This window comes from Scyliorhinus torazame, chromosome 1, assembly GCF_047496885.1.
Source record: "Scyliorhinus torazame isolate Kashiwa2021f chromosome 1, sScyTor2.1, whole genome shotgun sequence".
NCBI lineage: Eukaryota > Metazoa > Chordata > Chondrichthyes > Carcharhiniformes > Scyliorhinidae > Scyliorhinus > Scyliorhinus torazame.
This window is the reverse complement of record NC_092707.1, coordinates 92,155,131-92,181,427: the sequence shown is the minus strand read 5'-3', so window position 1 is coordinate 92,181,427 and position 26,297 is coordinate 92,155,131. Positions and strand designations below refer to the sequence as shown.

Sequence of the window (26,297 nt, the reverse complement as noted above, 5' to 3'; positions counted from 1 at the left end):
AGATAGCTAGCCCCGCGACAGCTAACAATACCCCGACCTGGTGGATAGGTTTATCACCTGGTACTCACTATCGTATGTAGTAGAAGCCCTCTTAGTACTGGCGATACTTTGGAGTGTTGTGCAGACACTTAGAGAGTCAGGAAATGGCGAAAGAGCGCCTACCGCTCTCGCACCCCGGTATACAGGATTAGGTCCCCTATTTTCGGATTTCACCAAACCCCCGAACCCCTTGACATGAATTAAAGTGCATCCGTTTCTCTTTACATGTATTCCGTTAAATAAAGAAATGCAAACCTCTGTGTCTGACAGCCAGGCCAGAGAAATGTGTGTGCTGCTATTTTGTACATTTAAAATGTTGTAGATTTTTGGGATTGTTTGAGTAAGGATAGTTTAAGGTTCCAGTTTTTTTAATTTTTCTGTAATGCATGCATTAATGTCATAGCGCCCCGTAGAGTTTTATAATAATGTATGATTTAAAATGATTTAGGTAAAATTGTGTTTCATAGGATAGAGCAGAGTGAAGCCTGATTATGGGTGTCCCGTTTGGTCAGAGGACGAAGACGACGCAGTAATGTGATCGTTCACACTTCGCGTTGAGGATCACAAGGAGGGGGGTGTAGCCATCTGGGATGGCCACATCCCGAATACAAAATGGGCACTTCACAAAGAATGCAGGGAAAATTGGACAATACTGAAAAAGCAAGCAGGTGCAAGGTCTGTCTGTTGATTAGAGCTGTAGCTCTCAGACAGGAACGGTACTGCAGAACCATCTACACTAATGAGCCATCCCCGGGAACAAAAGGCAACAGTTAGGTAAACAATGCTAAGACAGACATCCCGGGGCCAGAGGAGACTAAAACAAAGCAAACCAACAGCCACCTAGGACACACCCAGCAACCAAGGAACCCACCCCTCTATTGGAGGAAAATCGTTAGGAACGATTGGGAAATGGCCCAATTAATTGGGGCCAAGTTCAAGGCCTGCCCAAAAGCACGCAAAGCCCTTTTGGGGTATAAAAAGGACTCCCCAAGAGAGGATCGTTCTCTTGGCCTTGGCTCTCAGCAAGTAGAGACCCACCAAAGCGACACCAGACCAAGTAAGTTCCAAGTCAATGCACGCTACAAGATAGACGTTCCTAGTTGCTACCCTGGAAACAGCTCAACCCAGCAGCCTCAGAACCGAGCAACGGCCATTGTTCCTCTGACTGAGTGGGCACCCGAAGCTAAGTATAGGCTTTTAGTAATAGTGATAGTTTAGGTTGTAGAGTTTATGCATGAGTAGATTTGACTGTGTGTAAATAAATGAGCATTGTTTTTGACTTACTAACTGGTGTATCGAGTCTTTAATCAGTATTCGGTTTTGAACCTTGTGGCGGTGTCGAAAGACTCGAGCAAACGTAATTAAACAGAGCCAAATTAAGAGACAACAGCAAGTTAGCAACACTTGGTAGATTTGGAGTTTGGTGTTCCTCAGTCAGGTTGCTGTTGTTCCACACTTTGTTACTCAGCTTGGACATAATAGCTGCAGTTTTTGCAATGCATATGCTGATTTCAGCTTGGAGCTAGATTATGAAGCTTTGAACATCTTCTTTCACATTGCCAATGCTGATGGATGGCGATATGGCAAAGTCTTGGACAATGACATTTGTTTTCCTGATGCTGAAGATCAAACCAAAGGTGTCACTCTGTATGGAATGCTGATGTGGCATCACTGACCCAGAGCAACTCTGATGAGGACTTTACATCTTTTTGTCTTCAATCTCATGTGGGCAAGACTGAACTCCACAGGTTAAGGTACGTAAATAAAAAATAAAAGGGGATGCCCTGAAAGAGTATGACAAAAAAGAATATACCAAAGTCTGTTGGTGCCAGAAAAGTGTGTTGGTGACAGAACACAACCCAGTTTGACCCCACTGCAGTCTCAAAGGGTTCAGCTGTCGCCCTGCCACAGCTGACCATACCCAAAAGGTTGCCATAAAGGGCAGATCACACAGAGCAACTTCGGCAGGCAGCCAATTTCCTTCAGCAGCTTAAATAGTTTGCTTCTGCTCACGTGGTTGAATCTCTTGATGGGGTCAATGAGGCAATTTATAGTGGCCCCATTTGCTCATGGCAATTTTTTTGCAGCTGCTGGGCTGAGAAGATCACATTAATAATGGCTGTTTCAATTCAGAAACCACACTGGGTTTTGGGGTAGATGCATTTGGCCAAGATCTGCAGTTTGACAAGGGCAACATGGCAAATACTTTTCCCATGATGCACAGCAGGGCAATGCCTTGACAGTTGTTGCAATCACTTCAGTCACCCTTGTTCTTACGTAAGATCACAATATTTGCATCATGCACATCTGGAGCACGTTCCTTCCTTCCAGCAGAGTCAGGGATGTTTATGCAGATGCTACAGGAGTTCCAGCTGATGGGCAATAAGAATGTTGGTAAAGTGCCTCAAGTGCTCATCGTAATAATTTTAAGCCAAGGACTTCTAGTTATAATAATAATCGCTTGTCACAAGTAGGCTTCAATGTTACTGTGAAAAGCCCCTGACCCACTTGCCACAGGGTCAAAACTTCTAATTTTGAAAACTTCTCACAGTTCACCTCCTAAACTCTGTTCCAAGGAGTATACTTCTAACTTTCCCAACTGAATCCTCCCAATCCAAGTAAGCCAATTCAGCCCGTCTTTTTGGTTGTTTTCCCCCTGAAACGTGGGTGGGGCCTGAATTACCTACGGCGTTCTAGAGGTCTAACCAGTGATTTATAAAGTTCTGACAAGTTTCCATGAAGCAAATTCAATGTAATATCTGCGTTACACCACGCGGTGGAGGAAAGGCCCTCAATATCCATGTGGGGGGGGGGGGGGGGGGGGGGGCCGAGAGATCATCAGGCAGCAGAGGCCGACCCCCTTTCGGCGCCTCCACCGACATTTCATCAGGATGCTGCCCTGCCCGGGCAACCAGGCAGCGACACCCATCAATGGACACGCTCTGCCGTTTCCTCCAGGCGCAACCCCGCCTCACGGCAGCCTCGTGGATCTTACCCGCCGGTTGCTTACCTCAAGTGTCCCCAGACCATCACCGCCACCGCCTGAACCTGCAGGCCGGCTCCGCCTCGGGCCTTCCGATTGGTCCGTGCGACGCCATCCACGTGACCAACCACTCCCCGGCTGACCAATGACAGCGGCCCATGGCCCGCCCGCGGCATGATGGGATTTGTTGTGTTTCCATGATAGCGCTGGCCTGAGGATAAGTCCCGAACCCAACTCCAGAGAGAGGTCCAAAATCATGGAGCAGAGAGAATTTATTTTCGCTCGGTTGATGGAATGCCGGTCGCTGTGGCCGAAAAAGGCAAAATACCGCGGATGCCGCAAATCTAAAAAAAAAACAGTTGGAAATCCTCAGCAGCAGTGTGTCCGGCAGCATCTGTGGAGAGAGAAAAACAGCTTTCATCAGAACTGGAAAAAATTACAGATGCAACAGGTTTAAAGCAAATTCAGAGACAGGGAGGGGGAAGGAAGACAAAAAAAAGGGAAGGTCTCTTGATGCAGGGGAAGGCAGGAGATTAAAAGGAATAATCATGCAAAGGGTGAAGGTAATAGGACAATTAAATACAAGATGGGTAGAGCTGAGGCGTCAATGGCAGCAGAATCATTGACAACGGCTGTACTAAAAAAATAGGACTGTAAGAAGTCTTACAACATCAGGTTAAAGTCCAACAGGTTTGTTTCGAATCACTAGCTTTTGGAGCGCTGCTCCTTCCTCAGGTGAATGGGATTCATCTGAGGAAGGAGCAGCACTCCGAAAGCTAGTGATTTGAAACAAACCTGTTGGACTTTAACCTGGTGTTGTAAAACTTCTTACTGTGCTCACCCCAGTCCAATGCCAGCATCCCCACATCATGAAAAAAATAGGGGCAGAAGTTAATGGTCTAAAATTGGAGGCTTTGTGGTTTGGAAGCAGGACACTGGTCTATGGGCACCCGGTGCGGAGGGGGGCAGGGAGGGAGGGGGATCACCTTGTGGACCTGCGCCTGGGCCTGGCCAAACTTGCCATAAATATCCAGGCAGCGGGCAACAGAAGGGCCATCCAACCTGACTGTCTGCCACTCTACTGCAGCTACATGCACAGTCAGGTGTCCCTGGAGAGGGAGCATGCAATCTCCACGGGCACTATCGAGGCCTTCTGTGTCCTGTGTGTTCTGCAGGGTCTGGGGTGCTTTAACAACCCTTTTAATCACATTTTGGTTTGACATTTTAAGTTTCATTTGCTCTTTGTTTAAGGCAGAATTCCTTTACAGGGTTGCCCCTTTAAACTTGTCCTTCAGTCTATTTAATTTAGTTTAATTGTTTTCCAATAAAATAGTTGGAAGCAAGACAAAGGGAACCAATAACATGGTTCTGGGAGCATAGGCAAGGGTGCAAACAGAATGGAATAGGCATAGTCATCGGTGCCTGTCAGTCATGGTGGAAGGAAATGCTTAGTTGAGCAAATGGGAAGATAATTGATTATTCTGCTCCTCTGCCATTTTCTCCACCTCCAGCTTGATGCTCCCATGAAAGACATTTTCTCCCCTTTGTTGACATTATGATTATGGTTTCCTCAACAACACCCTGGTCCACCGTTAATCATCAACAGTGCCTCTCCTTTCTATGATACCTGTCCAGTGGTTAGCACTGTTGCCTCGCAGCACTAGTGTCTGGGTGGGTTTCCTCTGTGCTCTGGTTTTCTCCCACAGTCAAAAGATATATTGATCAGCATTTTGGTCCCATTACAAACTCCTTTTGCTTAGCAACATCATTCAACTTTTGTTATTCAATGTATTGTGTCCCGTGCCCCCTCCCCATCACAGGCCTTCCATTCACTGTTCCTGTTCTTGTTTTAAACGAGTTACAACTCCAACATTTCGAGTTCTGAAACAAGGTCATTAACCCGAAACATAAACTGTTTCTTCTCCTCGCCCCCAAATGCAATCTGTACAAGTGGACCAGCAATTCTATACATTATTTAAAATGGGCATTATTCAGGTACTTGAGGATTAGGAGTTCTCGGGGTTACGGAGAAAACGCTTGAGTGTCAGACTAAGTACGACTGTTCTCCCAAAGAAGCAAGGCAGGCAGGAATGGTCTCTTTCTGTGCGTTAGGTTTCTGAGAGTCCTCAGTGATCAGACCGGGGGTGGGGAGCAGATCACGTGTTATCGGATACGTAATCGGAACAGTCTGACCAATGGCAGCACTCCATATTCGCAGGTTAACCATTGCTTCGTAACACTTGTTTTCATGGTAGCGGCAAGTCTGCTGTCAGCTGTGGAACTCGGATCGAGAAGGTAAGCTGCAGCCTGGCAAAGGTCGGGGGAATCTTTGCCAACAGGAAGCTTTAGGGTGCCGGTCCGAACTGCCGCTCGGATAGATTGGAATGGAACTGTCATCTAATTTGACCCTGGATATCTTGCTGCAGCAAAGCGATTGTGGAAAGTAAAGTAAGTGCTAATCGAACCTGGCATCCACCTGGCTCGGATGACACTGGTGCATTTACGAAAGATACTTTCTTTCGTTATGAATGCATGTTGTATAAAGTAATCTTCACCCAGATCACACTAGGTTTAAGGTTTGGAATTTCTGAATGTTACTATCGAGTGTATATGGCTTATGTGGATCACTTCTTCCAGAGAACAGCCTACCATGTAGGTAGAGGCTATATATACAGGACGTCTTTACCGTGTCTATTCTGCAGGAGCTATTTCTAAGCTGTTTTCCTCACGTATGGTTTTGATCATTGTGGTAGTCACCACTGTTTGTATAATACGTATATGAGAGGTAATAGGGTAAGACTCCTGTACTACAGGTGCGGGGGTAGATCCCTGCCTGTACGGGCGGAGTATAAATGTGTGTGCTCACCGAGCTGCAGCCGTTTCGGCAGCAGCTGCAGGAGGCAAAACTTCTCAGCTTAATAAAGTCTCGATTACTCTCTACTCTTGTCTCGTAATTGATAGTGCATCAATTTATTACGCAGAGATTTTATCAGAGATTTTACAGCGATGGACCTTCGCATCAAGCCAGATCGCCTGCAGCTGCACCCTCAAGCAGACAACGCCACGTCGGCCTTCGACCACTGGCTAGCTTGCTTTGAAGCCTCCATCGGAGCAGCGACAGAACAACCCTCAGAAGCACAGAAACTCCAGATCCTGTACACACGGTTGAGCTCCGATGTATTTTCCCCTTATCCGGAATGCGCCCAACTACACTGAGGCCATGGCGCTTCTGAAAGAACTACATCCGGCCAATCAACAAGCTCTACGCCAGGCACCTCCTGTCCACACGACAACAACTCCCCGGTGAGTTATTGGACGATTTCTGGCATGCCCTGCATGCCCTGGCAAGGAACTGCGGTTGCCAGGCAGTTTCGGCCTTTGAACATACTGAACATCTAATCAGGGACGCTTTCGTTACGGGCATAGGGTCGGCGTGCATCCGCCAGCGCTTCTTAGAAGGGGGTACGCTCGACCTTGCGGTGACCAAGAAACCCGCGACCTCACTAATGGTAGCCTCCTGTAATGTACAAACGTACACCCCCGACCGCACGGTGCCCCCCCTCATGGACATAGTGGGCCCCACCAGTGGCCGCCCCTAGCCAACCCCAAGCATGCGCCGCGCGGCAGCCAGCAAACCACGGGGGGGCCCAAGTGTTATTTCTGCGGGCAGACAAAGCACCCCTGGCAGTGCTGCCCGGCGCGGAGTGCAATCTGCAAAACCTGCGGGAAGAAGGGGCATTTTGCTGCAGTGTGCTAGGCCATGTTGATCGCCGCTGTATCCAGGCCCATTGTTACTGCACCCCCCACGTGCGACCCGTGGGCGCCGCCATTTTCGTCCCCGCAGCCCACATGCGGCCCGTGGGCGCCGCCATCTTCCTCTCAGCAGAACACATGCGACCCGTTGGCGCCGCCATCTTCCTCCCAACGGACCACATGCGGCCCGTGGGCGGCGCCATCTTTAACGCCACCCGCCACGTGCGCCCCGTGGGATCCGCCATCTTCGGCGCCATTGAACGGCGCCTCAGGACCCCCTGCTCGTCGGGCACCTCATCACCCGCAACCGCCGCCGACCAGCCCAGGGCCCATCAACACCAGCCGCAGCTCGCCTCCATCATGCTCAATCAGTCCCGGCCACACAACCACGCAACCGCAACAACGACGGTGAAGTTCGGTGGCCACAAGACATCTTGCCTTCTGGACTCCGGGAGCATGGAGAGCTTCATCCACCCCGCTAGGGTAAGGCGCTGCTCCCTCGCGGTACACCCCGTTACCCAAAGAATCTCCCTGGCATCCGGATCCCACTTTGTGGAGATCCAGGGGTACTGCATTGCCACCCTCACCGTCCAGGGCGTAGAGTTCAGCAACTTCCGGCTCTACGTTCTCCCCAACCTCTGTGCTGCCTTGCTACTCGGCCTGGACTTCCAGTGCAACCTCCAAAGTCTAACTCTAAAATTCGGCGGACCCCTACCACCCCTCACCGTATGCAGCCTCACGACCCTTAAGGTCGACCCACCTTTCCTGTTTGCAAACCTCTCCCCGGATTGCAAGCCCGTCACCACCAGGAGCAGACGGTACAGTGCCCAGGACAGGACCTTCATCAGGTCGGAGGTCCAGCAGCTACTGCGGGAAGGCATCATCGAGGCCAGCAACAGCCCCTAGAGAGCCCAAGTGGTAGTTGTAAAGACTGGAGAAACACAGGATGGTCATTGACTACAGTCAGACCATCAGTCGGTCCATGCAGCTCGACGCGTACCCCCTCCCACGCATATCTGATATGGTCAATCAAATTGCACAGTACCGGGTCTTCTCTACAGTGGACCTGAAATCTGCCTACCACCAGCTCCCCATCCGCAAGGCGGACCACCAATACACTGCGTTTGAAGCAGATGGCCGCCTTTACCACTTCCTTAGGGTTCCCTTCGGCGTCACTAATGGGGTCTCGGTCTTCCAACTGGAGATGGACCGAATGGTTGACCGATACGGACTGCGGGCCACCTTCCCGTACCTCGATAATGTCACCACCTGCGGCCACGACCAGCAGGACCACGACGCTAACCTTTTCAAATTTCTCCACACCGCCAAACTCCTGAACCTCAAGTATAACAAGGAGAAGTGCGTGTTTAGCACCAACCGCTTAGCCATCCTTGATTATGTGGTGCAAAATGGAGTTCTCGGGCCCGACCCCGATCGCATGTGCCCCCTCATGGAACTCCCCCTCCCCCACTGCCCCAAGGCCCTCAAACGATGCCTGGGGTTCTTCTCATACTACGCCCAGTGGGTCCCTAACTATGCGGACAAGGCCTGCCCACTCATCCACTCCACAGTTTTCCCCCTGACGGCTGAGGCCCACCAGGCCTTCAACCGTATCAAGGCCGACATCGGCAAGGCCGTGATGCACGAGGTCGACGAGACCCTCCCCTTTCAAGTCGAGAGCGATGCATTAGACGTCGCTCTGGCCGCCACCCTCAACCAGGCAGGCAGATCAGTGGCATTCTTTTCCCGCATACTCCATGCCTCCGAAATTCGGCACTCCTCTGTCGAAAACGAGGCCCAAGCCATTGTTGAAGCAGTGCGCCATTGGAGCCATTACCTGGCAGGCAGGAGTTTCACTCTCCTCACTGACCAACGGTCGGTTGCCTTCATGTTCAATAATACGCTGCGGGGCAAGATCAAAAATGATAAAATCTTGAGGTGGAGGATCGAGCTCTCCACCTATAATTACGAGATTTTGTATCGCCCCGGTAAGCTCAACGAGCCCCCTTGATGCCCTATCCCGAGGTACATGTGCCAGCGCACAAGTGGACCGACTCCGGGCCCTGCACGATGGTCTCTGTCACCCAGGGGTCACCCAGTTCTTTCACTTCATAAAGGCCCGCAACCTACCCTACTCCATTGCGGAAGTCAGGACGGTCACCAAAGACTGCCAGGTCTGCGCGGAGTGCATACCGCACTTCTACCGGCCAGATCGAGCGCACCTGGTGAAGGCCTCCCGTCCCTTTGAACGCCTCAGCATGGATTTCAAAGGGCCCCTCCCCTCCTCCAACCGAAACATGTACTTCCTGAACGTGGTGGATGAATACTCCAGATTCCCCTTCACCATCCCATGCCCCGATATGATGTCTGCCACAGTCATCAAAGCCCTCAATAGCATCTTCACTCTGTTTGGTTTCCCCGCTTATGTCCACAGTGACCGGGGATCCTCCTTTTTAAGTGATGAGCTGCGTCAGTTCCTGCTGAGCAAGGGCATTGCCTCGAGCAGGACGACCAGCTACAGCCCCCGGGGAAACGGGCAGGTGGAGAGGCGGTCTGGAAAGCCGTCCTGCTGGCCCTACGGTCTAAAACTCTCCCAGTCTCCCGCTGGCAGGAAGTCCTCCCCGATGCACTCCACTCCATCCAATCGCTACTTTGCACTGCGACTATTTAAATCCCCCATGAACGTCTCCTTGCCTTCCCGAGGAAGTCCACCTCCGGGGTTTCACTCCCAACGTGGCTGGCCGCCCCAGGAACCGTCCTCTTCCGCAAGCACGTGCGGCTCCACAAGGTGGACCTGTTGGTCGAAAGGGTACAACTGCTACATGCAAACCCGCAGTACGCCTATGTGGCATACCCCAACGGCTGCCAAGACACAGTCTCCCTCAGAGACCTGGCACCAGCTGGTTCCCCAACCCCCCCTCCAATTGCCCCAGCGCACCTCACCACAGCCCCCGCTCCAGGATGATCCGTCCTCCCATTGGTTCCACCCGGGGATGAGGATGAGGACTACACGCTCCCGGAGTCACAGGTGACCAAGCCAGTGCCTGCATCACCACCGGGGCTGCGGCGCTCATAACAGAGGATCAAGGCACCCGACCGGCTAAATTTGTGAACTTTCACCAAACTGTACTCTTTAAAAATGCTCACATACCATGTAAATAGTTTTTGAAAATGCTCACATACCATGTAAATAGTTTTCCACCACCCCCGCTGGACTCTTTTTTTAACAGGGGGTGAATGTGGTAGTCACCACTGTTTGTATAATACGTATATGAGAGGTAATACGGTAAGGCTCCTGCACTACAGGTGCGGCGATAAATCCCTGCCTGCTGGCTCCGCCCAGTAGGCAGAGTATAAATGTGTGTGCTCACCGAGCTGCAGCCATTTCGGCAGCAGCTGCAGGAGGCAACACTTTTCAGCTTAATAAAGTCTCGATTACTCTCTACTCGCGTCTCGTCATAATTGATAGTGCATCAATCATGTTATAGAGACGATTATTTCATTGTGTTTATTCCTAGATGCGATTGCTGTCTATATTTGTAGTTGCTGAGAAATGCCTGTTATTGAAGCAAACCTGCAGGAACTACAGTTCAGTCACTGCTTCCAATTTGGCATTTGTTCCTTCGAGCCGTCCATTGGACTCCATCAAATTGGAGGAACTTCAGGATTTTGTGCTTCGATCCAAGAAGCTGTTTGTGCTGACCGGAGCAGGGATGTCCACAGAGTCTGGTATTCCGGATTATCGATCTGAAGGTGTGGGGCTCTACGCTCGGACAGCAATACGCCCCATCCAGCACTCTGAGTTCATCCACAGTGCCAAGGGCAGGCAGAGGTACTGGGCACGTAATTATGTTGGTTGGCCACTGTTTTGTTGTCACCAGCCAAATGTGGCACATGATGTTTTGAGCAAATGGGAGAACTTGGGAAAGCTGCACTGGCTGGTAACTCAAAATGTGGATGCTTTGCACTCAAAGGCAGGAAGTCAGCGCCTGACGGAGCTTCATGGCTGCACTCACAGGGTAATCTGTCTTGGGTGTGGAGATGTAACACCGAGGAGGTACCTTCAGGACAAATTCACAGCTCTGAATCCCGGCTGGGCTGAGGAAGCACATGGAATAGCTCCAGATGGAGATGTTTTCCTGACCGATGAACAAGTTAAAAATTTTTGCGTTCCCTCCTGTGAGAGTTGTGGAGGTACCCTGAAACCTGATGTCACCTTATTTGGAGACATAGTGAACAAGGAGAAAGTGAATTTTATTTATGAGCGTGTGGCTGAGTCAGATGCCGTTCTGGTGGCAGGTTCTTCGCTGCAGGTGAGTAGATGAGATTATCAAATACATTTGGGATGTCCAATTTATGGCCACTTGGCTATGATAGTCCAGGGTTTACACTCCAGCCTGGAAACCAAGATAGCTCAGTCATATTTGTGATTATATTCCCTGGTTTGTCCTATTTGAATTTCACAGGCCTCGAAGAGCTGCGTTCTTGGTGAATAAATTCCAAATCAGATCAGCTTAATCAGAGAGCATGAACAATTTAAGGTATATACAGATTGATGGGAACTTAGATTTAACATTTTTGGAACTGAGTTTCCACTTGTTTCCACTGATTAAATCAGCAAAATCTGGTCGGATTGATCAGCCAAGCACAAAAGGTTAGAAAAATTTAAGCGGGTTACATGCAAAGTCACTGATATTTAAAAAAAATAAATTTAGAGTACCCAATCCATTTTTCCCCAATTAATAATAATCTTTATTGTCACAAGTAGGCTTACATTAACACCGCAATGAAGTTACTGTGAAAAGGACAATTTAGCGTGTCCAATCCACCTACCTGCACATCTTTGGGTTGTGGGATCAAAACCCATGTAAACACGGGGAGAATGTGCAAACTCCACACGGACAGTGACCCAGGGTCGGGGTCAAACCTGGGACCTCGGCGGCGTTAGGCAGCAGTGCTAAATACTGCACCAACATGTTGCCCAAATCACTGATATTTATGTTGTCCTAGATATTTTATGTTGGTTCAAGAAACACTTCACCCAAGTTAGTTCCCGGAAATATAAATTTATATTTCCCACTTTTATATTGTCTAATTTCAGCCGTTCTTTAATCCACCAACTGCTGTGAGCTGCTGGCTGTTCTTTTTATGATATAGCATATGTGGTTTTAGTTGCGGGGCGATCGACTGAAACTGAACATAAGTTCTCATAATTTACTTAAATGTAGAAAATGCTTACGTTAATGTCAAATTTGGAATAGATTAGAAAGATAAACCATGCAGCAGCTACAAAGACAGTATGTACATTTTTTAAACCAGTTTACAGTGGATATTTCGAAGTTCCAACCTGCCCTACTCAGAAATGCCAACGCAGTTGGCTGATCTGTATTGATTCACATCTTTGTGAAATTATTTATATTGCCTGAAAGGGTTTTTAAAAAATCTTTCCAATTACGGGGCATTTTGGGGGCCAATCCATCTACCCTGTACATCTTTGGGTTGTGGGGGTGAGATCCACGCAGACACGGGGAGAACATGCAAACTCCACACGGACAGTGACCCAGGGCCGGTTTTAACCCGGGTCCTTGGTGCCGTGAGGCAGCAGTGCTAACCACTGCATCACTGGCCTAGGCTCTCGGTATTGTACCTATTAAATTGCACGAGTGCTGGACAAATATCCGGGTGGCTGTACAAAAGAAATTAAAGGGATCGCACACAAAAAAATGGGCTACATGGTGATGCTGATGTTAACTAAACTTCAAAGAGAACATTGGTTTCCAGAGTGGAATTTGAATTCACGTCCTTTCGGCTCAGCAGTGAGTTTGATACTCGGGATTTGTTAAGGTCATGTAAGAAGAGACTTCAATCCCAGCCTTTAGGTTAGGTTTGAATCCATCTTTATGCAGCATACAAAACCTCTTGGTTTATAAACTAACATTGCAGATTCTTTTTGTTCTCTACAAAAGGTGTATTCTGGATATAGGTTCATCATTGCAGCCTATGAGAAGAAGATACCAATTGCATTACTGAACATCGGGGATACGAGAGCAGATAGACAAGCTACTCTGAAAATCAATGCTCGATGTGGAGAAGTGCTGTCCTGTATTCTTCACCTTTGAGATTGTGGTCTGCAAACCTGAAAATTCCCCAATACAGTACTGGTAATATTTGTTTTAAATGTTTTGATTGTGAAGAACAGATTATCTGTTGGAATTCACTCTGTAGCTCCTCTTCCAGCAACAGTTAGGGCTGTTCCATAAAATAGGAAAACAGAAGGTGGGGCTGCTGGAAATGAGTAGATGATTGAATGGTGTAATAATCATAAATAAGACTCTGTTCAGAGTGAGCTTATTGAATCAAATAGTCTTTCTTTCTTAGACTGTACGTATTTACTAACAAGCAAGCTCATCTCAACATTCACTAAGTTCTAACTTGGCATGAAAATATTCTTGTAACTAGTAGTGAAGTGAGTGTTGAATTTAAAACAGAGCAATCTGAGGTGCTGACTTATTCTATACATTTGAAAGATCTACCTCTTGTGAAATATAGTAAAATCAAGTTAAAGTGCAGCAGAATCAAATCACAGTGGCCACTAGGTGGAATATAAATACTTATCTGAGCAACAGCTTTAAAGAGACAAGTCACATTAAACATTCTATCTGAACATCCCATTCTCAGTTGAAACATTAGCAGTGGCATAGGAATATTAAAAAAACATTTGTGGAACATTCAGGAGAAGAATGGTAGTTAAAGGTAGACAGAAAACATAGCTTTTCTGGTGTTACTAGGATCTTTGGGGTTTTATTCACAACTTCTCACATGGACATATTTTCCATATACTCAGAACGGTGTATCTAGGGGGCGATTCTCCGATATGGAACAGGGCCCGGGCACGACCTATTCTGGCCCTGACAGAGGGCCAGCACGGCGCTGGAGCGGTTCACGCCGCTCCAGTGTCCTTACGCGTCACCAAATGGGCGCCGCGCCAACCCGCGCATGCGCAGTTGGGCTGCGCCATCCTGTGCATGCGCGGGGAACGTCTTACGCACGCCGGCCCCTCACCAACATGGCGGCGGTGTTATGGGGCCGCGCGCGGAAGCAGCTAGGCCCAGGGGGGGACAGGCCGGCACGCCATTCGGTGGACCCCGATCGTGGGCCAGACCCCATCGGAGGCCACCCCGGTGAAGGAGCCCTCCTTCCTCCCTCCCCCACAGACGCCCCCCCCCCCCCCCCCCCCAGAGTTCCCGCCGGCAGCGACTTGGGTGGACGGCGCCGTTGGGAACCTGTCGTGTTGTAGCGGCTGCTTGGCCCATTTGGGCCGGAGAATCGCCGCTCGCCGGTTCTCCGAACGGCCCGGTGCGAATCGCACGCCGCTGGTTTCCGGGGGGGGTGGGAGAATCGCGTGCGGGAGTCGGGGCGGCGCAATTTGCGCGGTGCCCCGGCGATTCTCCCACCCGGCGTGGGGGAGAATAGCGCCCCTAGTATTTATAAAGATCTGGGGCGAAATTCTCCCCCAACGGCGGGATGCCCGCCGACTGGTGCCAAAGCCGGCGCAAATCAGACGGGCATCGCGCCGGCAAAAAGGTGCGGAAGTCTCCGCATCTTTGGCGGCCTAGCTCCAACATTGAGGGGCTAGGCCGACGCCGGAGGGATTTCAGCCCCGCCAGCTGGCGGAAATGGCGTTTGTTGCCCCGCCAGCTGGCGCGGAAATGCGGCGCATGCGCGGGAGCGTCAGCGGCCGCTGTCAGTTTCCCAGCGCATGCGCGGGAGCGTCAGCGGCCGCTGTCAGTTTCCCGCGCATGCGCAGTGGGGAGAGTCACTTCCGCCTCCGCCATGGTGGAGACCGTGGCGGAGGCGGAAGGGAAAGAGTGCCCCCACGGCACAGGCCCGCCCGCGGATCGGTGGGCCCCGATTGCGGGCCAGGCCACCGTGGGGGCACCCCCCGGGGTCAGATCGCCCCGCGCCCCCCCCAGGACCCCGGAGCCCGCCCACGCCGCCTGGTCCCGCCGGTAAATACCAGGTTTGATTTACGCCGGCGGGACAGGCAATTTCTGGGCGGGACTTCGGCCCATCCGGGCCGGAGAATCCAGCGGGGGGTCCCGCCAACCGGCGCGGCCGGATTCCCGCCCCCGCCCAATCTCCGGGAGCGGAGACTTCGGCGGGGGCGGGGGCGGGATTCACGGCGGCCAACGGCCATTCTCCGACCCGGCGGGGGGTCGGAGAATGACGCCCCTGGAATGCGTTCTGAGAAATAGAGTGCAACAATCACTATCAACTTATTGTAGGTTTACTTTTCAGTGTATGTGGGGGGGGGAAGAAATCACAAACAATTCATATTGCCATGCATGCTTCAACTTATTTAACCCCGGGTCATTGTCCGTGTGGAGTTTGCACATTCTCCCCATGTCTGCGAGGCTCACCCCCACAACCCAAAAAGATGTACAGGGTAGGTGAAGTGGCCACACTAAATTGCCCCTTAATTGGAAAACAAAATTGGATACTCTATATTTATAAAACAAAATTCATGATAGTCATGGAGTTTTACAACACAAAATGGGGCCCTTTGGCCCACCGTGTCTGTGCCGGCCATCAAGCTCCTACTCTAATCCCATTTTCCAGCACTTAGTCCATCGCTGTGTATCCTATGGCATTTCAAATGCTTCTTAAATGTTCCTACAATCTCTCCCAACATGTTAATGTTTCAAAAAGTGTTTGATTTACTGTGGTTCTAATCTTTATAATGGCCAGGATACTTGTGGAAATATTTTGTGGAAATTTATATTAATTTTATTTATAAATGAAATAATTTTTTTTAAGCAGTGCTAACCACTACACCACCCTGCCACCCATAAGTCACATAACCTGACACTGTACATGGTCTGCGTCCAACACAGCTTCAGTGATTCAAAGCAACAGGAGCCACGGATTAATTTTGCAATAATCATTGACTAAGCTGTAGTTTACGGTCAGGTCACTCAATGGCAATCCTAGCCTATTTCCCTGGCCTCACTTAAAAGACAGAGACAAAGTCTAGCTGTCTAACTTTTTTCAAGGCTGAGATCAGATAATTATGCAGAGTCCAGGAATCCCCTGTCTGCATGGCAGAGCAATTTGCTGCAATAATACATCTTTACAAGGAGTTAGTGGACTCTTGTAATAAATATTTGATCATTGAACAAACACATGCATCTGCTTAAATGTTTGGTAACCTAGATGCTGAAAGAGGAGGGCTGCGGACATTGGAGCCTGGGTAACAGGTTTTGATGGGCCTACGAGACGAGCAAATGAGGAGGGAGGTGGGTGGGGGGGGTGAGATCTTTTCAAGGGGAAGTGGAGGGGGGGATTCTGGGAGGGGAGGAGGGGGTTCAATGTTAATAATGGAAAGGGACGGGTCAGGCTCATGGGGCAGGGCCTGGTGGTATGATGATCGTGGATAAGAAGGGGGGCGTGAGAGACCCCCAGTTAGGATAGTCACGTGGAATATGAGGGGGCTGGGAGGCTCGGTCAAGGGTGCTGGCGTATCTTAAAAGTTTGATTGTGACTGGCGTTGGAGTGGAGGCTAGTGGCGCTGGTAAGTGTATATGGTCCCAATGGGGCCGATGTGGGATTCGCGAAGGTGTGTGGGGCCATCCCCGACTTGGACACACACAAACTGATAGTGGGGGAGGAGGGGCTAGTGGAACTTGGTGCAGGAGCCAAAATTGGACAGGTCACGGCCGCGCTCGCTAGTCCCGTCAGGGGGGACAAAGGCGCTAGCTGGCTAATGGTGGAAATGGGAGGGGTGTACCCTTGGAGGTTTCTGCACCTGAGGGAGCGGGAGTACTCGTTTTTCTCAACGGCCCATAAGGGGGACTCGTGGATTGACTTTTTCATGGTGGGGAAGGCGTTGCTGGCTGGAGTTAAAGGTTGGAGTACTCGGCAATTGCCGCATTGGGTGGATGTGGTACTTGAGAAAGGGATGGTACAGAGACCAGGTGGAAGTTAGATGTGGGACTGTTGGGGGGACCGAGGGTTCTCTGACAAAATTGAAAAAGTAATTGAGGAATATGTAGGGTTTAACTGCACTGGTGAGATGTCAAAGGCAGTTGTCAGGATTGCTTTAAAGGCGGTGGTGAGGGGTGATGTGATCTTGTTCAAGGCTAGGCTAGACAAAGAGGAGAGGTTGGAACGCCAGAGGGTAATAGATAAGATGCTGGAGGTAGACAGGAGGTATGCAGAAGATAGGGACCCAGCGCAGTTGGAAAAGAGGAAGGAACTCCAGGCGAGTTTTGACCGACTATCTAGCAGGAAGGTGGTACGCCAGTTGAGGCGAGCAAGGGGGGCAGTTTACGAGCATGGAGAGTATGTTGGCTGGTCAGCTCCGTAGGGAGGCTGCGGCAAGGGAAATTGTCCAGGTGCGGGACAGGGCAGGGAAGTTGGTGGTAGCTCCAGAACAGATTAACAAGGTCTTTAAGGAATTCTATGAGAGATTATACAGGTCACAGCCACCTGGGGGAGGCTGGGAGATGCAGGAATTTCTAGATGGGCTGGAGTACCCGAGGTTAGGGGAGGGGGACAGGGCTACATTAGAGGGGGAAATAGTGGAGCAGGAGATAAAAGATGCGATTGGAAGGATGCAGCCGGGGAAGGTGGCAAGGCCGGATGGGTTTCCGGTGGAATGTTATAAAAAATTCAGAAATAAGCTGGTACCGCTGTTGGTGGGGATGTTTGAGGAGCCGATAGGGAAGGGAGTGTTACCACAAACTTTGGGGCAGGCATCGATTTCCCTGTTACTTAAGAAAGATAAGGACGCAACGGAGTGTGGGTGGTATAGGCCCATATCACTTAAAAAAAAAACATTTAGTGTACCCAATTCATTTTTTCCAATTAAGGGGCAATTTTGCATGGCCAATACACCTACCCTGCACATCTTTCGGTTGTGGGGGCGAAACCCACGCAAACACAGGGAGAATGTGCAAACTCCACACAGTGACCCAGAGATTGAACCTGGGACCTTGGCGCTGTGAGGCAGCAATGCTAACCACTGTGCTGCCCGGCCCATATCACTTTTGAACGTGGATGCAAAGATATTGGCGAAGGTACTGGCAGGTAGGCGAGAGGAGTGCCTCCCGAAGGTGATAGGTGAAGATCAGACGGGGTTTGTGAGAGGGAGGCAGCCCTTTTCGAACATTAGGAGGGCATTGAACGTGGTCATGCTACCGGTGGAGGGGAAGGAAACCGAGGTGGCTGTTTCACAGGGTAGCCGAGAAAACGTTTGACCGGGTAGAATGGGGGTACTTGATGGCAGTTCCAGAGCGGTTTGGAATTGGACCCAGATTTGTGGACTGGGTAAAGCTATTATATAAGGAGCCGAGGCCAGTGTCCGCACAAATATCATCAGCTCAGAATACTTTCCTCTCCACCGTGGGACTGGGCAGGATGTCCTGTGCCCCCTCTGCTGCTTGCACTTGCGATTGAGCCATTGGCCATCGCATTAAGAAGTTTGGGGGTATGGAAAGGGATAGTGCAGGGGGGATAGAGCATAGGGTGTCCTTATATGCCGATGACTTGTTATTATATGTGTCGGAACCAAGTGTGTCAATAGGGGGAATGCTGGAGCTGCTTCGGGTGTTTGGGTCTTTCTCAGGATACAAATTAAATCTTGACAAGAGTGAATATTTTGTGGTGTCTCGGCCAGGGGTGGGGGCAGGGATGGCTTGCCATTCTGTAAGGCAGGGACTCACTTCAGATACCTGGGGGTGCAGGTTGCCCGGGAGTGGCGGGGGCTCCGTAGGTACAACATTTCTAGTTTGGTGGGGAGGGTGAAAGCTGATCTGACAAGGTGGGATGGTCTCCCTCTATCACCGGCGGGTCGGGTACAGGCGGTTAAAATGAATGTGCTGCCGCGATTTTGGTTTATTTTTCAATGCCTGCCGATTTTCCTGCCAAAGGCTTTTTTCAGAGAGATTGAAGGGATGATTACCTCGTTCATAATTGGAGGGAAGGTGGCCAGAATTAAAAAGGTGCTACTACAGAGAGGAAGGCAGGCAGGGGGTTTGGTTCTTCCGAACCTGATGTATTATTACTGGGCGGCGAATGTGGAGAAGGTACGGAGCTGTGTCAGAGGGGTTGACTCCCAATGGGTCGAATGGAGGAGAGTTTGGGTAGGGGGTCGGGATTGAAGGCGCTAGCGACAGCACCGCTCCCGACGAGATACTCGGGTAGTAATAGCTTCGTTGAGGATTTGGAGGCAGTTTCGACAGCACTTCGGGTTGGGGGCAGGGTCAAGGGAAATGCCCATTCGGGGGAACCATAGATTTGAGCCAGGGAAGTGGGATGGAAAGTTTCGGAGATGGGAGGAGAAAGAAATTAGGGCACTAAAAGATTTGTTTCTTGGGGGTCGTTTTGCGGGATTGAAGGAGCTGGGAGCGAAGTATGGGCTGGAGCAGGGGGAAATATTTAGATACATGCAGGTTTGAGACTTTGCCAGAAAGGAGATACAGAGATTCCCAGTCGAGCCAGCTTCCATATTGCTGGAGGAGGTGCTGACAACAGGGGGACTGGAGTAGGGGGTAGTATCTGTGGTTTACGGGGCTATTTAGGAGAAGGCGCCGCTAGAAGGGATCAAGGCAAAGTGGGAGGAATAGTTGGGAGAGGATATGGAGGAGGGTTTCTGGTGTGAGGTGCTCCGGAGGGTGAACGCCTCCACCTCGTGTGGGACGTTGGGGCTGATACAGCTGAAGGTGGTGTATAGAGCGCACCTTACAAGGGCAAGGATGAGCCAGTTCTTTTGAGGAGGTAGATGTGTGTGAACGTTGCGGGGGGGGGGGGGGGAAGGGGGGAGGCACAAACCACATTCATTTGTTTTGGTCCTGTCCAAAGCTGGAGGATTACTGGGAGGTGTTTAGGGTAATCTCTAAAGTGGTGCACGTGAAACTGGACCCGGGCCCTCAGGAGGCCATATTCGGGGTGTCGGACCAGCCGGGGTTGGAAAGGGGCGCGGAGGCAGATGTTGTAGCCTTTGCCTCGTTTTTTTAAAAAAATGTTTTTATTCTCCATTTCCACATTTTCCTTCAAAATCTACACCCCACCCACAGACAGTAAACGGTAACAAATACAAAATCAATCCCCATAACAATAACAACGATCCCATCCTCCCACCACCCTAAACAACGGCCCACCTGTCAATATATGCATCCAATAAAACAAACCCTCCCACGGTGGAAACAAAAAACAAAGGAGAAAAAGAAAAAGGAGTCCGGGACCGCCCATGGTCACCATTAACCTATAGAGTCCACTCCCCACCCCCCCCACCCCTCCCCTACACTCAACGCCATCCAACCTCTGAAAGAGGACCGTATATGATACCCAAGAGTTGTAAACACCCCCCACCCCTAATCCTCTCCAACTCCTCCTGTCCACTGCCTCCTGTAAAACTCCTCCCCACAACCTCGGTTCCTTCCCCCCAACTTTCCACCCGGGCTAGACCACTCGGACCCTGTTCTGCCAGGCTCCGATGGCCGCAGCCCCTCCCCCCCATTCACTGGCCGGCTTAAACCGGCCAGCGTGGAGGCCCCCGCCCAGGTCCCTTTCCCCCTTGCCCGGCCCTAGGAAAGCCCAGAAATCCCCTTTTAGCACACAAACCCCGCATATCCACATACACCCCAAAGAGCCCTCATTTCAAGTGAAAGTCCATCACTTCCCTTGTCCAAATATATACAACATTGGCTCCTTTAACCCCTACACCCGCGTGCAGTGAAACAAAAAAGAAGAAAATACAGTCCTGAGGTTACATTGGCACATGGCCATTTCTCAATTTCTCAGTTCTGCCACAGTCCTTCTGCCTTCGCAAACTCCTCCGCTGCTTCCGCCGTTCCAAAATAAAAGTCTTTGAGCTTGTAAGTCACCCTCAGCTTCGCTGGATATACAATGCCGCACTGCACCTTGCTAATGTACAGTGCCCTCTTCACCCGGTTGAAGGCAGCCCGCCTCCTCGCCAGTTCCACCGTAAAGTCCTGGTATACACGTATATCAACTCCAGCCCACTGCACCACCCGCTTCTGCTTGTACTGTACCTCCGGAAGCACTGAGTCACTACCCTTGGCGGCTCACTCGTCTTTGGTACAGGCCTCCACGACCGGCGAGCCCGATCCAGCTCATATCGGGAGGGACCCTCCCCCTCCCCCAATAGTTTCGCTAGCATCGCGGCAAAATACTCAGTCGGCTCCTTCAACTCCTTCAGGCAGCCCCACAATCCTCAAATTCAGTCACCTGGATCTGTTTTCCAGGTCTTCCATTTTTCCTCGCAGACCCTTGTTAATCTCCATCACTTTCCGCATCTCCTTCCCCATCGAGGTAAGTTGATCACTCTGCTGTAATAATGTCTCCTCCACTTCCTTCAGCACCTCCCCTTGCTCCCGCACCTCCGCCACTGCGCTCGTCACCGCCGTCGTCACCGGGGAAATCGCCTCCTCCACCAACACACTCAAAACCTCCCTCATCTCCTTCCTCATTGTCTCCATGTATTTTGTAAACTGCCTTTCTAATTCCGCAGCCATCACCTTAGTTATTTCTTCAGCCGTAAGCAGTGCGGCCTCCCCTGGTGCTCCAGCCTCCATTTTCCTTGGTGACCCCGTGGTGACCTTTCCACTCCCCGACGGGCCTTCAGCTGTTTTTTTTACCGCCGTTTTTTTGCTCACCCTCGACATTTTTCTTTACTGTGCCTCCTCTCTGCTTTTGCCGCCTCCGTGGACCCTGGGACCGGGCTTAAAGCCCCGAAAATGCCGTTCCCGAATGGGAGCCCTCCATTGTGCGGCTGCCTCCCGCCCGCCGTCACCGGAAGAAGCCGTAGCCTTCGCCTCGTTGATCGTCCAAAGGCGGATTCTGTTCGGGTGGACATCAACCTCTTCACCCTGTGCCCTGGCGTGGCGGGGGGGACCTGCTGCAATTGTTGATGCTTGAAAAGGTCAAATTTGAACTGAGGGATTCTACAATTCGTGGGCGTTATTCATTATGCACTTTTGAGAATTGGATCACATCGAACATTTTGGGGGTTGGGGGGAGGGGGACTGTATGTGTTAATGGTGACTATGGGTGATTCCTGATTCCTCTTTGTCATTCGTTTATGTTAACATGCGGGCTAATGTTTGGGGGTTTGGTGGGAGGATGGGATCGTTGTTATTGATATGGGGATTGACATTAAATTCGTTACTGATTATTGTTTATTGTTGGGTGTAAATTTGGGAGAAAATGTGAAAAAGGAGAATAATTTTTTTTAAAAACCTAGCTGCTGAAATTTTTGTCCAAATCGCTGAATTACTTCAACGTTCTGCCATCCTCACCATACCATTCTTCTGTTCTCACTTGGTTAATCAGGGAACCCTTGTTTGCAAGTAAACTGGCTTTTGTAAGGTAGTATGTCTACATTTCCACATTGTTGTTTACCCACAGCACAAGAAACACCTGGAGATCCATGTAAAATGAAACTTGTATAGCGTTCATACGATTTGGGTTCTCACATTTATCCAATCCAGAATCCTATGGGAACAGGTATGGAAGTAATTCCTGTTTATTTTGTCTCTTCAAATCTTCTTTCCCACCAATATTCATGTCTAAAGTTGTGTAATTCCTAGGGATGACTGAAATCAGGAACCTTAAAATATTTATGTTAGTGGATAACTAAAATTGAACATGACACTATACAAGTGTTTACAAAAAAAAAAAAAAACTTGTATTCTAAACTTTCTTAAGCTTGTTCCTGCTTATAAATTGCTACAAAACACCCATAAATTTCAAGCCATAAGTGTAGACTACTCTGTCAGCCTTGCATCATCGTGAAGTTCAAAGTATACTCGGTTCATTTTTTCCAAAATATTTTTGGTCAAAAATTAATGAGGTGCTGATATTTTATCTGTTGCAGAAGGCTGCATGATGTGCAAAAAGCATTTCCATTCAGTACACTTTATTAGTCTAATGGAAATTTGCTGAGAGTACAATTACTTATGCATAACTAACAAAGGCAGACAAAGAATTACATATCAGTAGAACAACCAATGTTGCTACATTGCAGCACCAATATCACAGCTAAAGAAAGAAAATGGGTCTTCATGCTCCCTCCCCAATCAAACCAGGCCACCCCAACTTGACTGACCGCTATACTGGGCCTCCATTCTCCCTCCCTTATCAAAACACAGCCTTCTTTCAAACTGCCATCATCTTGTTGGTAGCTATATCTGTAGGGAAAGCCATTAGAAGAAATACAGTCCAAGTCAAAAGTAAGACTGACACTTGGAGTTTCTTATCTAGTTTTGGTTACCATGGATGTTGAAAATGTTAGCCCTGCTGCCTCAGTGCCAGGGACCTGGATTTGATTCAGACATTGAGTGAGGGTGTGGAGCTTGTACATCACCCCATATCTGCATGGGTTTCCTCCCACAGTTCAAAGATGGCGCAGGTTAGGTGGATTAGCTATGCCAAAATTGCCCCATAATGTCCAAAAGGTTAGGTGGGGGGTTATTGGGATAGGAGGTAGGGTGCCCTTTTTAAAAAAATATATATTTTATTCAAGATTTTTTGGCCAAACATAACAATACGTAGTGTTTCTTTCACACAACAATAAAGCAATATAAATAAGTGGCCAGTTTTAAACAAATAAATAAATAATATATAAACAAAAACAAAACTAAATGGCAACTGCCTTGTCCAAAATAAATACTCTCCAAAAATACAATCCAACAATCCAATATACAATTACCTATAACAAATACCTATACATATCCAAGAACATCCCTGAGAGTCCGTCCGATTCCTCCCCCCCTTCCCCCCCCCCCCCTCCCCCCTGGGTTGCTGCTGTTGTCTACTTCTTTTCCATTCCCTCTATCTTTCTGTGAGGTAATCGACGAACGGTTGCCACCGCCTGGTGAACACCTGAGCCGAACCCCTTAACACGAACTTAATCCGTTCTAACTTTATAAACCCTGCCATGTCGTTTATCCAGGTCTCCACATCCGTGGGTTTGGCTTCCTTCCACATTAACAATATCCTGCGCCGGGCTACTAGGGACGCAAAGGCCAACACGTCAGCCTCTCTCGCCTCCTGCACTCCCGGCTCTTCTGCAACCCCAAATATAGCCAACCCCCAGCTTGGTTCGACCCGGACCCCCACCACCTTCGAAAGCACCTTTGCCACCCCCACCCAGAACCCCTGTAGTGCCGGGCATGACCAGAACATGTGGGTGTGAGTCGCTGGGCCTTTCGAGCATCTCGCACACCTATCCTCTACCCCAAAAAATTTACTAAGCCGTGCTCCAGTCATATGAGCCCTGTGTAACACCTTAAATTGTATCAGGCTTAGCCTGGCACACGAGGACGATGAGTTTACCCTACGTAGGGCATCAGCCCACAGCCCCTCCTCAATCTCCTCCCCCAGTTCTTCTTCCCATTTCCCTTTCAGCTCATCTACCATGATCTCCCCCTCATCCCTGATTTCCCTGTATATGTCCGACACCTTACCCTCCCCCACCCATGTCTCTGAGATCACTCTATCCTGCACCTCCTGCGTCGGGAGCTGCGGGAATTCCCTCACCTGTTGCCTCGCAAAAGCCCTCAATTGCATGTACCGAAATGCATTCCCTTGGGGCAACCCATATTTTTCTGTCAGCGCTCCCAGACTCGCAAACATCCCATCTACAAACAGATCTCTCAGTTGTACTACCTCAGCTCTTTGCCATGCTCCAAATCCCCCATCCATTCTCCCCGGAACGAACCTATGATTGTTTCTTATCGGGGACCGCACCGAAGCTCCAGTCCTTCCCCTATGCCGTCTCCACTGCCCCCAAATTTTCAATGTAGCCACCACCACCGGGCTTGTGGTGTATTTCTTTGGTGAGAACGGCAACGGCGCCGTCACCATTGCTTGTAGGCTAGTCCCCCTGCAGGACGCCCTCTCCAATCTCTTCCACGCCGCTCCCTCCCCTTCTCCCATCCACTTGCACACCATTGAAACATTGGTGGCCCAGTAGTACTCACTCAGGCTCGGTAGTGCCAGCCCCCCACTGTCCCTACTACGCTGCAAAAATCCCCTCCTCACTCTCGGGGTCTTCCCAGCCCACACAAAACTCATAATACTCTTCTCGATTCTTTTGAAAAAAGCCTTCGTGATCACCACCGGGAGGCACTGAAACACAAAAAGGAATCTCGGGAGGACCACCATTTTAACCGCCTGCACCCTACCTGCCAATGACAGGGACACCATGTCCCATCTCTTAAAGTCCTCCTCCATCTGTTCCACCAACCGCGTTAAATTAAGCCTGTGTAATGTACCCCAATTCTTGGCTATCTGGATCCCCAAGTACCGGAAGTCCCTTGTTACCTTCCTTAACGGTAAATCCTCTATCTCTCTGCTCTGCGCCCCTGGATGCACCACAAACAACTCATTTTTCCCCATGTTCAGTTTATACCCTGAAAAATCCCCAAACTCCCCAAGTATCCGCAATATCTCTGGCATCCCCTCTGCCGGGTCCGCCACATATAGCAACAAATCATCCGCATACAGAGATACCCGGTGTTCTTCTCCCCCCCCCTGAGTACTCCCCTCCACTTCCTGGAAACCCTCAATGCTATGGCCAGGGGTTCAATCGCCAGTGCAAACAATAACGGGGACAGAGGACATCCCTGCCTCGTCCCTCTATGGAGCCGAAAATAGTCAGACCCCCGTCCATTCGTGACCACGCTCGCCATCGGGGCCCTATATAGCAACTGTACCCACCTGATATACCCATCCCCAAAGCCAAATCTCCTCAGCACCTCCCACAAATAATCCCACTCCACTCTATCAAATGCTTTCTCGGCATCCATCGCCACCACTATCTCTGCTTCCCCCTCTGGTGGGGGCATCATCATCACCCCTAGCAGCCTCCGTATATTTGTATTCAGCTGTCTCCCCTTCACAAACCCAGTTTGGTCCTCATGAACCACCCCCGGGACACAATCCTCTATCCTCATTGCCATTACCTTGGCCAGAATCTTAGCGTCTACATTCAGGAGGGAAATGGGCCTGTAGGACCCGCATTGCAGCGGGTCTTTTTCCTTCTTTAGGAGGAGCTATATCGTTGCCTCTGACATAGTCGGGGGCAGCTGCCCCCTTTCCCTCGCCTCATTAAAGGTTCTCATCCGTAGCGGGGCCAGCAAATCCATATATTTCCTATAGAATTCAACTGGGAATCCATCCGGTCCCAGGGCCTTCCCCGCCTGCATGCTCCCAATCCCTTTCACTACTTCCTCCGTCTCAATCTGTGCTCCCAGTCCCACCCTCTCCTGCTTCTCAACCTTAGGAAATTCCAGCTGATCCAGAAAGCACATCATTCTCTCCTTCCCATCCGGGGGCTGAGCTTCATATAATCTTTCGTAAAATGCCTTGAACACTCCATTCACTCTCTCCGCTCCCCGCTCCATCTCTCCGTCCTCATCTCTCACCCCCCCTATCTCCCTCGCTGCTCCCCTTTTCCTCAGTTGGTGGGCCAGCAACCTGCTCGCCTTCTCCCCGT

The 26,297-nt window shown here is 50.1% G+C and overlaps 2 protein-coding genes across 9 annotated transcripts in view; one reads left to right on the top strand and one right to left on the bottom strand.

Moving 5' to 3' along the window:
* ctu1 (cytosolic thiouridylase subunit 1 homolog (S. pombe)) overlaps positions 1-3,156 on the bottom strand; it is a 34,870-nt gene extending 31,714 nt beyond the window's left edge. The window contains exons 1-2 of one of the 4 annotated variants that reach the window (XM_072498015.1): positions 3,050-3,094; positions 1,324-2,411 (exon numbers count right to left, since the gene is read on the bottom strand). The gene's annotated coding sequence lies outside the window, so the exon portion shown is untranslated. Of the gene's footprint in view, positions 1-1,323; positions 2,850-3,049 lie in introns of those variants that run through there. The other 3 variants (XM_072498014.1, XM_072498013.1, XM_072498016.1) reach the window with 3 other exon arrangements.
* A 1,591-nt stretch (positions 3,157-4,747) lies between these two features.
* sirt4 (sirtuin 4) overlaps positions 4,748-26,297 on the top strand; it is a 61,841-nt gene continuing 40,291 nt past the window's right edge. For 2 of the 5 annotated variants that reach the window (XM_072498011.1, XM_072498012.1), the window contains exons 1-3: positions 4,748-5,317; positions 10,294-11,088; positions 12,742-12,936. In XM_072498011.1, the coding sequence (XP_072354112.1) occupies positions 10,294-11,088; positions 12,742-12,894 (948 nt within the window). In that variant the 5' untranslated portion in view covers positions 4,748-5,317 and the 3' untranslated portion in view covers positions 12,895-12,936. The other 3 variants (XM_072498008.1, XM_072498010.1, XM_072498009.1) reach the window with 3 other exon arrangements.